This window comes from Carassius gibelio, chromosome B20 (assembly GCF_023724105.1).
Source record: "Carassius gibelio isolate Cgi1373 ecotype wild population from Czech Republic chromosome B20, carGib1.2-hapl.c, whole genome shotgun sequence".
Classification (NCBI taxonomy): domain Eukaryota; kingdom Metazoa; phylum Chordata; class Actinopteri; order Cypriniformes; family Cyprinidae; genus Carassius; species Carassius gibelio.
The window spans coordinates 8,002,072-8,019,928 of record NC_068415.1 but is presented as its reverse complement, the minus strand read 5'-3'; the positions used below and the strand labels follow the sequence as shown (position 1 = coordinate 8,019,928).

Genomic DNA, 17,857 nt, shown 5'->3' with positions numbered 1-17,857 from the left:
TCATTATGTCCTGGTGGATTTTCTTAGGATCTAGCCTAATTTCTGAACGATCTTGCATGTTCATATGTATGGCTCATGTTTAAAAAAAATAAAAAAATGGTGAAATTAGTTCCTTCAAATTTTCTTAAAGAATTTCACATTGGTGTGAATTGGGGATTTATAATATTATATATTGTAAATGCTTGTTGTTAATCCTTTAAATATAGGCATTATATTCACGTCCTTCGATGGTGGTTGACACTGTGGAATGTGTCAGTGCTAAAGCTTGTAATACAAGAAACTTGCTTGCCCCCCCCCCCCCCCCCCCCAAATGGCTGTTCAAGTGTTTCAATTTCAAAACCAGCCTAAATTCTGCAATATTTTTTATTTATTTTTTTATTTTTTTCTCCTCATCCTAAATGGACCTGTTTGGGGTGAATTTGCTGGGAATGGAGCTGCCAGGGATTAGGGGCCGCTGGAGGTTTTCAACAGACCCACAATAGCAGCCTGTTTCAAGCCTTGCAGATCAAAGCGGACTATGCCTGAGGAGCCAGGCTCTGGTTTGGGTTGTGGCCTCCCCAAGTGGAGCAACCAAACACAAGAAATGGCGAATTATCTTCTTCAAACTGAAGGAGCCATCAGAGATGCAATTCCTAGAGCAGGAATTACTTCAGAGCTCAGTTTCAGTTGGCCTTTCTAGGTGAAGAGTTGCTGTTGAGGTCACCAAATTATGCGGTGGTGTAACCTGCTCCAGGGGAACTCGATCAGGTGCTATCATGTAAAAGGTGACGAAACGCTGCCTTTTTAGAAACAAAAAAGTTGGGACACTGTACACATTGTGAATAAAAACAGAATGCAATGATGTGGAAGTTTCGCATTTCAATATTTTATTCAGAATACAACACAGATGAGATATCAAATTTTTTAACTGAAAAATGTATAATTTTAAGGGAAAAATAAGTTAATTTTAAATTTCATGGCATCAACACATCTCAAAAAAGTTGGGACAAGGCCATGTTTACCACTGTGTGGGATCCCCTCTTCTTTTTATCACAGTCTGCAAGCGTCTGGGGACTGAGGAGACAAGTTTCTCAAGTTTAGGAATAGGAATGTTGTCCCATTCTTGTTTAATACAGGCTTCTAGTTGCTCAACTGTCTTAGTCTCAACTGTTTCTTTATGATGCGCCGAATGTTTTCTATGGGTGAAAGATCTGGACTGCAGGCTGGCCATTCCAGTACCCGGATCCTTCTTCTATGCAGCCATGATGTTGTAATTGATGTGGTCTGGCATTGTCATGTTGGAAAATGCAAGGTCTTTTAGTATCACATGATTAATTAATTAATTCACTATTATCATTTTCAATCATCTCTAGCTCTCATTTCTTTTAACTTGAGGCTTTTATTTGATTGAACATCAAGTTTATCTGGTGGAATTCTGTGCTTTCCCGAGTGTGGTCTTGCCATTTAAGTGCAGTTCATCTGAGTTCAGCCACAGCCAACCATATTCAACATATTATTTGTATTGCAGTAACGACCTTGCTTTTCATTATCTTTTTAGCTAGAATAAATTCTAGCTTTCTATTCTGGTATAGTTGTTTAGTCAATATCAGAGCTACAGAGTTTTTCTATGTTATGAAGGGTTGGACAAGTAAACATGAATTGGTTCTAAATACCTTGATTGGTATTTTGTGCAATGGTATGTATGTTTTTTGTATCACTATCACATAATGCAGTGAAATTCTATTTAGGAGTACCTTATGTGCAGCTTGAATGTGTCCTGTTTCTATGGTTACGTTCTGCCACCTGATGCCGGTGGAGAACGTTTGGACAGGACATAGAACATTGGATGTTTGTAAGTCTAGCATTTTCTAAAATGTTTTTTTTTTCAGAATTAAATATAATTGTCATTTCTAATATATGAAAATGTGATTATATATTAAAATGTACATCTACATTTTTGATCAAAAGTTTGGGTATGTATATATATAATTTTTTTTTTTTTTTTTTTTTGAAAGTGGACAGTAAAGACATTTCTGTCTTGAATTAGAATTTTTTTTAAAGCAAAGAGTTGTTTCTTGAGCACTAAATAAGCATACTAGAATGTTTTTTATATTGAAATAGAAGTGGTTATTTGAAATTGTTATAATATTTTGCAGTATTCTTATTTTTATTATAAACATAAAATAAAAAATGGAGTCATCTGACTGTTGCTCTCAGGTCGAGATATGTAACTTCTCATAGTGTTTACAGAAATATGGGACTATTTCAGAACTGGTTTAACTTGAAGTTTGCTGGTTTTCCAGAACATGTTGGTCTGAAGTGGTGCCTGGGATCCTGTTTCTACCATTATTTTGTAGTTCTAGATGATATTATCAAATCGGTTATAAACAACAACATTACGGACTCATTTCTATCATTTTCTTCACTGGATGATTTAACTTCATTGTCCTGCTTTGTGTTTATTTAGTAGAATGGTTAACTTGACTCCATTGGCTGACTTGTGATTACCCTGATTTGCAGGTGTGCATATGCTGAAAATGAGTGCTGCCGGGGAGAATGCCCTTGACCCCAACACCCCAGAGTCACGGAAGAGGAAGGGCTCTCCATGTGATACCTCTGGTCCCAGGTGAAGTATAAGATTGGCTTTCCTCTCCAGTTTGAAGTGTTTCACATTACTAAGTGTTTTATTTTATGTAATACAATGACTTACAGGCAGACAGCTGACAGTATAGTGTAGGTTTTGCAGAGGAAGTGCAGCAAATGGGAATAACGAGAGAACGTTTATTTTAACAACTGACATGCTTGAAGTGAAAACAGAAAAGTATTATTTTTTGTGTGTGTTTGTTCTTGTTAGTTTTTTATGATTTCTTAACAACTGTCATAAGAAGTATTTTAAATGTTCGAATAAGAGCGACAGTTAAGACATTTCAGTTTTGAAATCACTTTTGTTTTTTTTTGGTTATTTTAAAAGGTGTTTATTAAAGTAGTCTTTTAAATGTTAGATTTAGAACAAAAGTTACGATTTTGTGCTTGTTTACTAGGGCTGGGTCAAAAATATAGATATCTTTATATTAATCAATTTATTTTTACGGAATGATATCCCAAACATCAATTAGTCTCACCTGTTTTCAGTTAATGGACGGAACATTGAAGGGCACTTCCCATCCAATATGTCACAATAAGCATCGTGCTTTGGTACTTTTAATATGAAACACAGTCTCAGATTTCAAATTCTGTTCATTGTATTGTAGTATTCAAACAATAAATGTAGTTTTGGTGCTGTTTAATATTTAAATTATATTAAATGATACTTCAAAAGAGAAGCATTTATTTATCCTTGCACATGCACAACAGCCGTTAGTGAATGACACAATCTCGCGAACACGTTCCTATACTCTTTATGTGTCAAAGAATAAACATGAAACTCCCTTATTCGGTGTCTTTAGAATCCGTCCGTTTCTGTCAAATCTTTTCAGTTGCTTTTAACATGGTGCACACCTCCAGTTACAGTGTTTTTTTCCCCTCGCCATTGCCGATCTTTTGTTTTTGACCAGATGATAAATGGGCTCAGATCTGAAGCCTTTGCATTCCATAAATGTAGTTTTGGTGCTGTTTAATCTGTAGTGACAGATAGCTGTAGCATCTATATTCAAAATAATCTAATTGAATTGTGAAATTTGCGTCAAAACCCAGCCCTGTTGTTTAACAAAAAGAATAATAATAAAAAAAACCGTTTAGAACATGGGTGACAATTTAGACATTTAAATTTTGACAGCATTTGTAATTTCTTTTTAAAAATTTTTATATAAATAACATTTAAATATTTGATTATTAAAATATTTTTATGTTCTTTAAATGTTAAAATAAGGACAACAGCTAAGTTTTCATTTGTTTACATATATATATATATATATATATATTTTAGTATATGGGTGACAATTTAGACACTTAAATTTAGGCGGGGAGCGTCATATATATATATATATATATATTATAAAAAGCCTTTTAAATGTGAAAATAAGAGTGACAATTTAGACACTTTAAATTTTACCCAATTTCTTTATTATTTCTTTTTTTATTTAAGTTTTATTGGGTTTGCCGATAGGATAAAGGACAGTGGGATTCGGAATCAGCACATAGCCCAGACCAGATTCAAACCCTGGTCACTGTGCACAAAATAAACCTAATAAATAAAACTAAAAGCAAACTAAACTAAATAAAATAAAATGAACACATCCTAAAAATATCTGTCACGAGCAATGCACAATATAGTTTCAAAAGTGTGTTGTTTTTAGGTGTAACATGGCAGGCCAGTGCATTTTTTTATTTTTTTTTAAGGTTTCCTTGTGTCAGGGTTGGTTGCAGGAGAACTGGTCTGTCTGGCTGAGTGATACTCTTCCATAGGGCCTTGGCGGGGCTGATGTAACAGCATGTTTCTATAGCAACCCCACGCAGCGCCCTGACCTGTGCAAGCAGCGCGCGTGCGCACAACCTTGGCGAGGCGCTGACCTACTTTCTCTGCCGTCTTCTCCCACACACACACACACGTTAACATGCACTCACACTTGCAAGTCATTCGTATGTACATGCACTCGTTTACTCAGGAGCGGGACAACCAAAAACAGATAAGCACTTTCCTCCATCCTTGAACACGTATGGCAGACGTTGGTCACACATGCATGACACATGTGCATATACGCGCACTCTGGAATGAAGCCAGAGCTGATTGTAAGTGTCTTTAGTTCTGTAAATAGCCATTTTTTGTTTTTCCGCTAAGCAAATAATCCATGTAATTTTGATTATGAATCAGGCAGAATTATTTATTTCCTTCCTGCACTGGTCACTTGATGTATGTTTTAATAGATTTCAAAAATATTTCAGAAGCCATTCTAATAAGCTGATTTAGTGCTCAAGAAACATTTCTTTTCAAGGAAGGAATATTATTGTTAATGTTGACAACCATTGATGCATTTTTTTTTTTCTTTAGAATTCTTTGATAAATGATACTTCAAAAGAGAAGCATTTATTTATCCTTGCACATGCACAACAGCCGTTAGTGAATGACACAATCTCGCGAACACGTTCCTATACTCTTTATGTGTCAAAGAATAAACATGAAACTCCCTTATTCGGTGTCTTTAGAATCCGTCCATTTCTGTCAAATCTTTTCAGTTGCTTTTAACATGGTGCACGCCTCCAGTTACAGCGTTTTTTTCCCCTCGCCATTGCCAATCTTTTGTTTTTGACCAGATGATAAATGGGCTCAGATCTGAAGCCTTTGCATTCCATTGATATCTAACATTACTTGACTATAGCCCCTGACCATCTGTCTTTCTCTCTCCTATTCAGCCGCTCTCTCTTTCACTGTCTCCTCTCAGCTTGATAACCCATGTGCAGCATAAGCCTTTGAGGAATGCCTGCTAGTGCAAGGACTGTACGCAGCCCAACCCTTATTAGCTCTACAATGATATGTCTGTGTTAAAGTGTGTGTTTTAGCCTTGCTTTGGTTCCAGGCCACCCACAGTTTGTCCCTGAGTGCACCTATAGTCTCCCCTTGCCCTGCATTCCTCCTTTCAACTGCAGAATCCTCTGCCTCTATCAGGTGGCAGAGCGCTGAGACCCTAAATCGGGGTTCAGGGGCTGTTTGTGATCATAGTGCTCTTTGAGCATCATGAATTATTCAGGGCCTAAGTCCTTGCAGAATGCCCACTCAGCCTCCATGCCAAAATTTACCACTTCAAGGCTTTGTCTTAAAAACATCATAACAGAGCAGCAGCAGGCTGGCTGTTTTCTTTTGTTTATTTATAAAAAAAAAAATCTCAGAGTGCAGTTGGTTGTTCATGTGCCAGCAGAGGAAGGGAGAGCTTATTGTAATTCTCCTTTTGTGTATTGAAATGAGCATTTCAAGTCATTTTCAACTAAGAATATGATTCATATTAGTTTCATTATTATGAACCAGGTAGATATTGTCATGTGTTTTTATTTATCTGTTTATTTATTCACCCCCACCCAAGGTTACTGAGCACTTCATAAATACATATTGTATGATATATATTAAAAAATATCTATAAGTATTAATTTATTTGATCAAAAATACAGCAAACAGGGATTATTGTCAAATATCATTAGAAAATAAAATAATTTTTTTCTATTTAACAATATTTTAAAATGTATTTTCAGTCTTCAGTATCACATGATCCTTCAGAAATCAAGAAACAATTCTTATCACAGTTGAAAACTGTTTTGCTGCTTAATCTTTTCGTGGAAACCATGATATATAATATTTAGTTCAAAAGAACAGTTTATTTGCAGTAGACATTTCTTGGTCTAGAATAGTAAGTCACAATTTAATGTGTCCTTTCTGAATTAAAGTACTAATTTTAAAAATAAAAAAAGTTTTTTTATAAATAATATTTTATGTACATTTAATTTGTAATTATGTAATTTACATTGTAAAGTACAATGCTTTAGACTTTATTCTTTCAACTGAGTACTAACGCATAAATGCAGTGCTAATGCAGCGTTATATTTAAAATGTACGCGTTTCATTTTATTTACATCCTTTCTCGCGTTAATGTACAGTAAATGTACATATATAATAAAATAAAAAATATTTAAAAATACATCATGTATGATTGTAAAGTACAGTGCATAAGGTTCTTTTAAATACGTTCTAAAAATTGTACAATTCTCATTGTTTGTTCCTGTTTGTATGGTAGTGTGGAGAAGCGACGGCGTGAGCTGGAATGCCGCTACATTGATGAACTGGCTGAGTTACTTTCGGCCAACATGTGCGACATTGCCAGCTTGAACGTGAAGCCGGACAAATGCCACATCTTAAAGAGCACCGTGGACCAGATCCAGCAGATCAAACGGCGCGAGCAGGGTGAGTAGCCAGTGTCCATGCTTTTCCTTTGGGACTGTGCGTAGGCTGCGCACAAGTATTTCTATACTTTACAGTACAAATAGGTAATTGACACACAAATTTTAGTGCTTATTTTTGTTGGCATGCCTAATCTGATAAGAACTTGTGTTCCTTCAGTCATCTTCAAGATAAATTAGCATTACCAGAAATAAAGTGAAATGTATATATAATATAGAACAAAAGGTTTTATTCTGGCTTTAAATCACACTTGTCTCTTGAGTTTGTTTTAATCAGTAGCTGGACAGAGCTTTTAGACAAACGCATATTATGACCAAGAAACAGTCAGTGATTAAGTAAAATGTAAAATTTGTTTAGATTTTTTGAAATGGTAGTATTTTGCAAGGATTCTTTAAATTGATTAAAAGTGACATTTATAATGATACAAAAGATTTATATTTCAAATAAATGGTTTTTAACTTTATATTCATCAGAAAAATCCTGAATAAAATGTTTCATGGTTTACAAAAAAATATTAAGCAGCACAGCCATTTACAACTCTGATAATAAGAAATCCGCTAATTAGAGTGATTTCTGGAGGATCATTTGACACTAAAGACTGGAGAAATGGCTTGAGGAAATTATGATTGAAAATAAATTTAAAATAGAAGATAGTTATTTTAAACTGCAAAAATTTTACAATTGTAAAAATTTTCAGTGTTTTACTGTACTATAAATTCAGCTTTAGTGAGTATAAGTGACATTTCTCAGAAACATAAATAGTAGTGTATTATTCTATAGTAGTGTGAAATAGAACGTAGATAGATAGAATAGAATGTAGAATATTGTTTATATATATATAATTGTGTATATGTAGTATAGAATACAATTGCATAATAATAATACTGTTAATAGAAATGTTGTCTGTGCCTTATGAACTTCTTGTATGGTTCATTTGTATCACTCGCAGATGAAAGAAAATATTACGGGTTTACAGTGACATAAGCATGAATCAGTGATGGCCGTTTTTTGGCATAAGTATTCCTTTAAACCAGACGTTTTGGATATATGACCAGCCCAGTGTTGGCTGATCATTAGATGTTAGCTCTTATCAAAACTAGATGTCTGTGTTATGTTTAAAGACCGATCTGCAGTGAAGTATTTTGGCTTTTATAAGACTGGTTACTTAAGATTATGTTGAGTTCACTTGGTACATATATAATTATTTTTGGCATTGTGAGTTTAGCAATGCCATATAGCATGCAGTGGGCACAAAGGCTAAATGAAAGACAGACCATCTGTTTTATTCAGATTTTCTTGAATCACTTTGATATCATTCAGTTGATTTCATAAATTTCTGTTGTCTTGGAATAGTAGGCTATGCTTGGACCAGTCTTGCTGTCAGTAGACTTCAGTTTCTTCTCAATGGTTAAATATTTTTTAAGGCCAACCAGTCAGACCTTGAATTGAGTAAAGTCCTTGGGAACCCAGCTCCTTTCCTTATCATCGATCGTTTTATTTGTTAGGAGATTATTTCTGGTTGACCTTAAAGCTAAACCAGTGTAGTATTAATTTCATTGGCATGAAACTCACTGGTATTTAGATTTGCTTCAGCAGCTGACTTGGTTTGCTGTTGTTGTCGCTGTTATTTCGAAATGAGAGGAAGCTTGAGAGAGGAAGCTTGAGAACTCGAAAGTAAATTGAAGTGTGAACAAAGCATGTCGGCTAGCTCCAAATCACCCCTGTTATCTCACATTTAAAAGTAATTCAAATCTCGGTCATTCTTAATTTTGACAGCGGTAAACATGTCATCTCATGATTTGCAGGCCTAGAAAAGGGTTCTGTTGGCATGGCAAACTAAGGAGCCCCTGGAATAGTGAATACACTTATGCAAACCGGCAACGAGAGGATGTTTATCCGAAGATCTAAAAATTCATCAGTGTCAGAATGCTGTAGGATCTGCATATTAGATGGGCAGGCACTGGCTAGCACAAACATTTTAAGCTGTCTATAGTTTCTTTGCAGGACTGTAATGTATACACCATAATCCTTTAAAATGGCACTTGACAAATAGTTGCTGAAGTTATATCTGGCACATCTGCATGCGCTGCAGGAGGAAATACAGTATTATTATTCTTAGCTATTTTAACAAAGCAGTGGGAAATGGGTTAAATTGTGAAACATATGTAAGAACAGGAGAATGTATAGCTTAAGCAGGAAGTGTCAGTAGTCTCTATTATTATGTGTGACTGCATGTGCTAGGGCTGGGTGATCCGCATTATTAAACACTGTGTGAACCAGTTATACTTTATTTTCACGTTTGCATAATTTCCAACATTTTTGTGGACCGATAATTACAGCATGTTATGCTTTCACACATTTCAGGTAGATTTGTAATGAGAAGCATTTGTAAACCTGTAGTCAGAGATTTACCACCAACACTTGAGGGTTTAAGTCTTCAAGTCTTCAAAGAAATGATGGCTATGTCCACATTAAGCCAGAGCTTTCCCTATCCAATAATTTTTTTTTTTAAAGAAATATCTGCGTCTACACGAAACCACAAAATCGACACCAAATGATGTAGTATACATGCCAGACCAGTATTTGGCGCTGTAATTCTGCCACAGAGATGCACTAAAAACAGAGATGAAGACTGGGACTATGCGCATAAACCTTGTGCATGTTATGCAAACCAACATGGAACAATACATTTATAAATCTTTGTTTATGTTAGTTAATAAAAAGACAATCGTTCAGTGTTTGTTCATGTTTTCGTTACATGACTTAGCGGTGTCTGACTAGGGGCGAGACGTGGGCTGATGACATCATCGTTTCAGAAAATATACGGATTCGCTGTCCACATGAAAATGCAAGGGCAGCGTTTTTGTATTTATCCACTCTGGGACCCGGGTTTCAAAAAATATTGGTTTCACTCTTCCAAAATGATACAAAATGTTTGTGTATACCATACAGCTAAATGCGTCTCTGTGTGGATGAGGCCTAAGTACTGTAATTTTACAACTCTAAAGTAGTAGAATTAATATACTAAACATATCATGAAAATCTGACTTTTATAGGTTTTAAGTGTGACGTCACACAGACAAGCATCTGAAAACACCTTGATTTGAGAAAGGTGTAAAGATTTTAGTAGATAAACAAAAAACACTGAGTGGATTTTGATCATTATAGGGTGGTTGTGTACACGCTCTGCCAACACAGGGGTTATCTTACTCATTTGCTTGCTCTCGTTCTACAGTTTGTCACCTAGAGCACTGGCCCCTCTCTGTTTTCATTCGGAGCCTAAGGAAAGGGGGGCCACAGGGGCGTGCGAGAGAGCAGCCAATGGCGACGTTAACCTGCCCCCTGACCTTGTGCAAGAGAGGGCCTCTCGTAGACCTCAGCTTCCCCTCTCTCCCTGTGAGAAAGGAGAAACGGGAACTTGCCGCCCCACCTCTAATATCCCTGCTTCAGGGTGGTGTTAATCATGTCAGACAAAAACACACTTTCACCTCATGAGCTTAAACTTATAGATGTGTACCAACGTGTTTACCTGGACTGTCACCTGAAGGGCCTCTTACGACACTTTTAGGGCTTGGCAGTATGAGACATAATACTGTGCATTGGTAGAAGTGTGTCCATTTATACTGTAGTAGATGTATAAGAGATTTTCAAAAATTGAATAATGTGAAAAAAAGAGCAGGATGTGTCTTTGGAGCCATTTTTTCTATTGAATTTACAGTAAAAAATAACTGTAATCATGATTTATTCTGTCACCATAACATAATTATCAAAATTTTAACTAAGCCGTCCATCTTTAATTTTGATCATCAAGCATATCTGCTCAAATTCAGAAGTACAGCAGTAAATCTGTCTGATCTGTCATGGAAGCATTTGCAATTTAAACATTTTAAAGGCTCCTGCGCATCAATCCGGTTTGTTTATGAATATGAAAAAGGTTGTCGATGTGTTTGCCGGATGATATGAACGAGGACGTTAGGACTAAATGTCACTTTCAGTTGGAAGATGGGTACATCAAAGACATTTTCCACATTTTATTCATGCTCTCATACAGAACAGCGCACTTAATTAACATTCCAGCCCCTCAGAAAATGTACTTGAAAAAAAAATCTAAATTCAATTAAATTTGAAACCTGAGAAATGAAGTCAGAGCACAATTCACATGCCAAAGGTCATGAAAACTGGCAGCCGTTAGCTTTGTTTGCTCGCTGTGAAGTTCAGTGCCTGGGTGAAATTGCTTGAGTTATTATTCCGCTCCTTTTGAGGACTGTGTATAATGATAGTAATTTGTTCACTTTGCCACTTATGTAAAGTGACAGGATGTATTTAATAGGAGGAGAATCTTTACACACCTCACAATTAAATTTTTTTCAATTGAGTAAATCACAGTCTGATTTTAGAATGATTCTTGATGCATCACAATTGTGAAAATAAAATCTATTATTCATTTTTATTTGTAGGTTTTTTTATGATGCAGAACCTTGATTGGTGGTTGTAATATGGTTTAGAATAAAACTTTTCCACTCAATTTTATTTGCAGCACAATATTAGGGTGGGTTAAAAAATGTTGATTTCTGGATTTTAATTGATTCTCATTATTAACAAAACTGAATTGATTTATTAAATCCCAAGAACAGATTAGTCTGACCTGTTTTCAGTTAATGAATGGAACATTTTAGCACATCTCCCATTCAATAAGTCACAATAAGCTTTGTGCTTTGTTACTTTTGAAGTATCAGATTTCAAATTCTTGATTTTATGACAGTATTCAAACAATAAATGTGATTTTGGTGCTGTGTGGAGGGAACAATCGCTGTAGCACCTCATATCAATAGAAGTGGCAATCATTTTCTTTGCTTTAATACCTTTAATACATGAAATAAACATCTGAAGGTATGTTAAAAGAAAGAGTACAACTTATCGTAATCTGTATCCTGTCTCATGCAATCACTCAATCAGTGTTTCAACCACAGAAGGTTGTCAATAAAACAGCTTGTAGACTATACATTAGTATTGGGCAATATACTCAGTTTTCATACCGCCCTATCGCCAGCCTGTGATATCGCCAATACACAATATTATCATGCTAATTTATTTAATTATTTATTGACAAAGTGAACCAACTCCAGCGTAAGGCTAAAAGCAGTCTAATGTTATTAAAATGACTGAATTTGTATTTATCATAACATATTAATAGAAACATCTTAAGTTACTAATTATAACGTTTACATTTCCTCCGCTACAGAAAATGAGCAAAGAACATAACATTACCAAAAAACATCTTCACAAACTCAGTCTAGCGCAAGTTTTTGTTCTTTAAAAACACCCATTAAAATCAGTGAATCTATACTGTATGATGAATAAATGTTTTATACTTCACGTGTACATTTGCACTTTGTTGTTTTTGATGAGAGAATTTGAATTTTGTCAGAATTCAGTCAGCGCGTCCCGAAAAACGAAACTGATTGGCCATTGTATTCATAAGCTCAGCATAATCGTGTGTTATTGGTTATAATGTGCAATACTGAAAAAATGTGGAAAAAGAAATATAATGCAACAAATAAGCCCTAATATTAAGTAGATAGTATTACTAGCCTTATAATAATAATAACTGACGGCAAAGGCATCAGCCACAGGCGATGTCTCTGACTATCATCTAGACATGATAATATCGTCTTATCGGCACAGCCCTACTATATATTTATATATACATATTTGTTGTGTAACGTAACATTTACCTCAGAAAAAAATCTTATTTGGTGACCATAAACAGCTTGCGAGTCAGAATCAAATCTAATCATGAAATTTGTGTCAAATCCTAGCCCTACAAAAAATGCTTTCTCTTAAAGCATATGGGTTTTTTCAATTTGTGGTTTATTGTTAACCATGTGGAAATTCTGATCGCTCAAAACAATCAGTAGCACCCCTCTCCTCAGCAAGCGATTCAAAATAAAGATAATGTAGGTAATTTAATCATAAAATTAATTTAATTAATTGTTTTGTTTTGCATTAATAAGTGCAGTTACTAATACTTTCATGTTCGTTTCTGGTTTATTTTTCTTTTGTTTATTGTTTATACAGATTTGACAGTAAAGCACTAAGCTTGAGTTAAGATGCATATAAAATGTACTTTTGTTAACAACAGTAAGTAACAGGTGTAAAATCTACTTTACTATACAGAAAATTTGTCTTCCATTCTTATTAAATGTACCATTATTTTTCTAGCATATGGAACTGACCAACTTCAGTGATTGTGTGATTTAGTAGTTAATTGAAGTTTGTGAAAGTGTAAAATTCTGACAAAATCTGATTTCTTGATGATTTGATATTTTATAATAATGATTTTATAATTTCAAAATATAGAGAAAAGGTACAAATTAATGACTTCTAAGCCAATAAGTGCTCCTCTGCTGCTGTATACTGGTTATAATTGTGATTTTATGTATTTATTTTATTTTACATAAGTGTTTGTTTACCTTCTCACAAAAATTAGTCGCACCGGCAGAAAAAAATGGTCACAATCTGGAGCCCTGATTGTACATGTTGGTATTACAAACAGTGTGGGATGAGTTATGACAGTTTCATTCTTATGGTTAGGGATTTGAACAAAACCGTAACTCTAAGTATGAGCAATAGTAATGGTGATTCATGCCTTGGCAAACAGCATTAATAAATTAATTATGAATTCTTTTTTTTTTGATTCATCTGTTTTCCCTTTAAAAAAAAAGAGTAGGAGATTTTTGGCAGTACTGTGTCTATAGGCCAGCTGTCTGTGTATGTGTGACACACCAAACACATAAAGCCCTTACATCACGCAGATCGAGAGCCTTCTGTTATGAGATCAGGTATCGCCTGCTGCACCACTGCCACATTAGCGCTGCTGCCATGGCAGCTGGCTGTGTTTCAAGTGGGAGTGGTGTCAGAAAGTTGTGATCGATTGCCAGGGAGGCTAATTGTGGGATTGACTCGGACTCCCATTTGTATTAATTTGTTTAGGGCTAATCGTGAGGATGTAGACTTGGTTCCTTTTCTCTCTTGTTGTCCACAGATTCTCCCACTGTCTTCACTTAAATACATGTTGACTAATTTCAGCCCTCAGTTCAAAACTGTTCAAAACTGAACTTCATGTTGCAAAGTTCAGTTTTCAAACCAGAAATCAAAACTGCGTAGTATATGTCATGATCCATGAAGCTGCCTTCTATCAGTGCCACTGTCCCCTTTGGATTGCTTAGTTGGGGAATGACGATGACATCACTGAATCGATGATGAACTGACTTTAACTGGTAAATTGAGTGTTTACTATTGTCCTCTTGCATTATCAGTACTATTTTCTGTTTAATACTGTAAAGCTGCTTTGACACTGTATTGCATAATGCTAATGTATATCAATAAAGGTGACTTGACTTAACTTCCAGGGCCCAAAGTTGCAGTACTCCTTCAATTGATGTGCATGACCAATAAATTATTTAAAACAGAATGAATATATTTGCAAATGTCCTGTGTATTAATCTTATTTGTTATTTATTCTGGCATTTACACCAAGTTCAAAATTAGTTGCTGACCAATATAAATCGACACTGCTGATTGGCTGAAAAGGTTTTCTGTTATGCCGCTAAGTGTTAAAAAAAATTACTTTTTCCACCAGTGCTGAGAATATTTATAGAAAATAATTCATTATAAATTATTTTGATAATTTTATTTTACTTAATTGATTTTTATTTTAATTAGGCTAATTTATTTATTAGAAATATGTTTGATATACTGTAAAAGCCTTCTCCCAGCCATGAATCTGTATGATCACACTGTAAGATATCGGCATCAGCCATCAAAATATCCACAACGATTGACTGCTATGCAAAATAGAAAATAAATAGCTGTGTGGACATTTTAAGTTTAGTCTGTCATTCCCGTTCCTCACAACATATTGGCCAAGCAACGTTTCTGTAAAACCCCTAAAACTCCTATCCCCTCCCACCAGACTGACCTCATTTTAAACTTTCGTGTTCCAGAGTTCAGAACGCAGCTAACAAGACAGATGTCGCCGCCGAGTTGAGCGCTCTGCAGAAGTTCCTCGGTGAGAGCTACATTGCTATTATGTGTGTAAATAAAGCGCTCGAGCTCTGATCTAAATTTAGCCTTTTCTTCAAGAAGTCTTCACTTAAAATGCAGCCCAAAACAAACAGTCTCGTCCGCTCTTCTCTCCAGCTGCTGGACTGAGCGGTGTTCTCATGAGGTCCTTCAGAAGCTTTGATCTCGAGAGGAGAAAAAAAGGTTAAGTAGTTTGGCCACAGAATAATCATTGACACTTTATATCAGCCCTTTGAGTCGAACTGGGACGGGAATTACTGAATTGTGACTCTTCAGTCTCAAGCTTTTTTCAAGAGTGCTCTTCGCACTTACTTCGGCTGGCTCCTGTCCAAAAGTACCACTTTACTCACATTAGTCTAAGAGAGGCTTCCGCTGCGTAGCTTTCATCCACCCAGTCCAAGAGAGGAAGGAGGACAATAGTGAAATTATGCACGTTTTTTTGTGTGTTTGTATGAGGCCACACTAGAAAGCTCTTATGGGTAGGGATGTGTACGATTGGTTTGGAAGGTGTGGATTATATTAACCAGGAACCCAAACTTGTGGCAAAAAAAACTAAACAAAACTTTGAATGTGTTTCACTGTGTTAATGCTAGCGTGCAAATATCTGGGGTTGGTAAGATTTATTTTTATGCTTTTGAAAGAAGTGTCATGCTCAAGGCTGCACATATTTGATCAAAAATACAGTAAAAAAAGTAATATTGTGAAATATTATAGCAATTTTAACAAGTGTATTATTTTTGAATATATTATATCATTTTCCTTGTGTTGGCAAAGCTGAATTTTTTTTGCAGTCTTACTCCAGTCTTCAGTATCACATGATCATTCAGAAATCATTAAAATCTGCTGATTTAGTGCTCAAGAAACATTTCTTACTACGATCAATGCACCGATTTTTATGAAACGCTATGAACTGTAAGTTTAAACGAACAGCGTTTATTTGACTTAGAAATATTTTATAACATTATAAATATCTGGACTGTCACATTTATGCATACTTTATTATAATTAAATTATTAATTAAAAAATAATTTAATAATTTTTTTTATTAATATTGTGTTTTGTTTACTGACTCCATAGTTTATATTCATGCACTGAAATTTAGACACATTTGGTGTTACTTACCAGAAATGTAAGCATAATGTTCTTTGCATGTCCATAGAAAAAGCAGCTCTGATGTCTCCAGATGATGAGGTGCAAAAGAGTGACATATCGTCCAGCAGTCAGGGCATGGTGGAGAAGGAAGCCCTTGGGCCACTTCTCTTGGAGGTATGTTAGACTTTTTAAACTCTTTTTCTGTAGAAAAGACTGATATTGAAATTGTATGACCAACATTTTCATTCTCTCCTCATCTGAGCCTAGCTCGGTTGTTATGGTTGGGAATGACAAAATCTTATTTTAGTCTTCCATCTCTGTTCTCTGTCTGTTCTACAAGGCCCTGGATGGCTTCTTTTTCGTCGTGAACCGCGAGGGGCGCGTTGTGTTTGTGTCTGAGAACGTCACCGGTTATCTGGGTTATACCCAGGAAGAGCTGATGACCTCCAGCGTCTACAGCATTCTTCATGTGGGTGATCACAACGAGTTTGTGCGCAACCTGCTACCAAAGAGCCTTGGTGAGTCTCTCAGAGAGAAGGGCCACAGTAACAGCAAAACAGCAGATAAAGATTTAACTGAAAATTTTACACCTAACCAGACGCGATGCAACATGACATATTTACAGCTACTCAGAAGATATTTGATGATTAATGTAAAGCTTTGGCGAGTAGGAATTTGGACCAATGAAATTTCTTTGTGGGCAGAGCTATTAAATGAGTAACTAAAATTGTTTACATATTTATGTATATTTGTATTTTATAACCAACCGAGATATGGTAGAAGCAAGCTGTTTTTTTGTGTGTTAGTTGTAGAAAAAAAAATGGTTTAAAAACAAAAGGCAGGTAGGGTTCTATGTTAATCATTCACTGTAAATACTAGCACAAAGGTTAGAGGTCAACCTCTCACATCTGTGTATGTTTGCAGTAAACGGTGTGCCATGGCCTCAGGAGCAAGGCCGAAGGAACAGCCACACGTTTAACTGCAGGTTGCTGAAAAGGCCTCCAGACGAGGTGGACGCAGAGAACCAGGAGGCCCGTCAGCAGTATGAGCTCATGCAGTGCTTCACAGTCTCTCAGCCCAGGACGGTGCAGGAGGAGGGCGAGGGTGAGACCACACACACACACACACACTCATAAAATCATACCCATATAAATATTTAGCTTAGTGCAAGGAGTCTGGTGAAGCTGTCATTGACACGCTAGTGTTCAAATGTGAAATCCTTTTTTTTTTCGGGGTTCACTAATAATAATTCTTCTATATTGCATTTTTCTAACTGATTTATATTTAATCATGTTCTGTTCAGATTTATGAAAAAATGTTCGGTATGTGTTGCATGTTGCACCTTAAACAGTTATGTCTCTGTTGTCCACAGACCTGCAGAGCTGTTTAATCTGTATAGCATGCCGAATGCCCCGTCCACCTCAGATCCCTGTCAGTACAGAGTCCTTCATCACCAAGCAGGACCCTACAGGTAGTGCTTCATCATATACACATACTTACTTAGTCTCAGCTGGAGGACTCTGGGCACATTATCATCATGTAGGAGCTCATGCAGTGTTATTGTCATAGGCTAAACCAAAGACAGAAACATTGAAGTAAAAATAGAACAAATATTGCAAAGTAGAAAACCGTGGCTGAAATAGCTGTAGCCGAAATCTGTAGTTACTATAACAAAGACGGACACAAGTGTTCACACAGAATGTATTCTTAATTGTATTGCCTTAATTGCAGTAAATATATTTTTTTTTAAATATTTTTTCAGCATCTTATTCTTGAGATAATGATTTTGATTATAAGCACTTTTTAAAATGCATCTCC

At 35.7% G+C, this 17,857-nt stretch overlaps 1 protein-coding gene across 3 annotated transcripts in view; it reads left to right on the top strand.

The window, feature by feature from the left end:
* Positions 1–17,857, top strand: part of ncoa1 (nuclear receptor coactivator 1) — a 39,608-nt gene that overhangs the window by 8,234 nt on the left and 13,517 nt on the right. For all 3 annotated transcript variants that reach the window (XM_052586709.1, XM_052586707.1, XM_052586708.1), the window contains 6 exons: positions 2,500–2,605; positions 6,699–6,865; positions 16,107–16,213; positions 16,380–16,557; positions 16,964–17,143; positions 17,412–17,510. In XM_052586709.1, coding sequence (XP_052442669.1) covers positions 2,508–2,605; positions 6,699–6,865; positions 16,107–16,213; positions 16,380–16,557; positions 16,964–17,143; positions 17,412–17,510 — 829 coding nt within the window. In that variant the 5' untranslated portion in view covers positions 2,500–2,507. The remainder of the gene's footprint in view (positions 1–2,499; positions 2,606–6,698; positions 6,866–16,106; positions 16,214–16,379; positions 16,558–16,963; positions 17,144–17,411; positions 17,511–17,857) is intronic.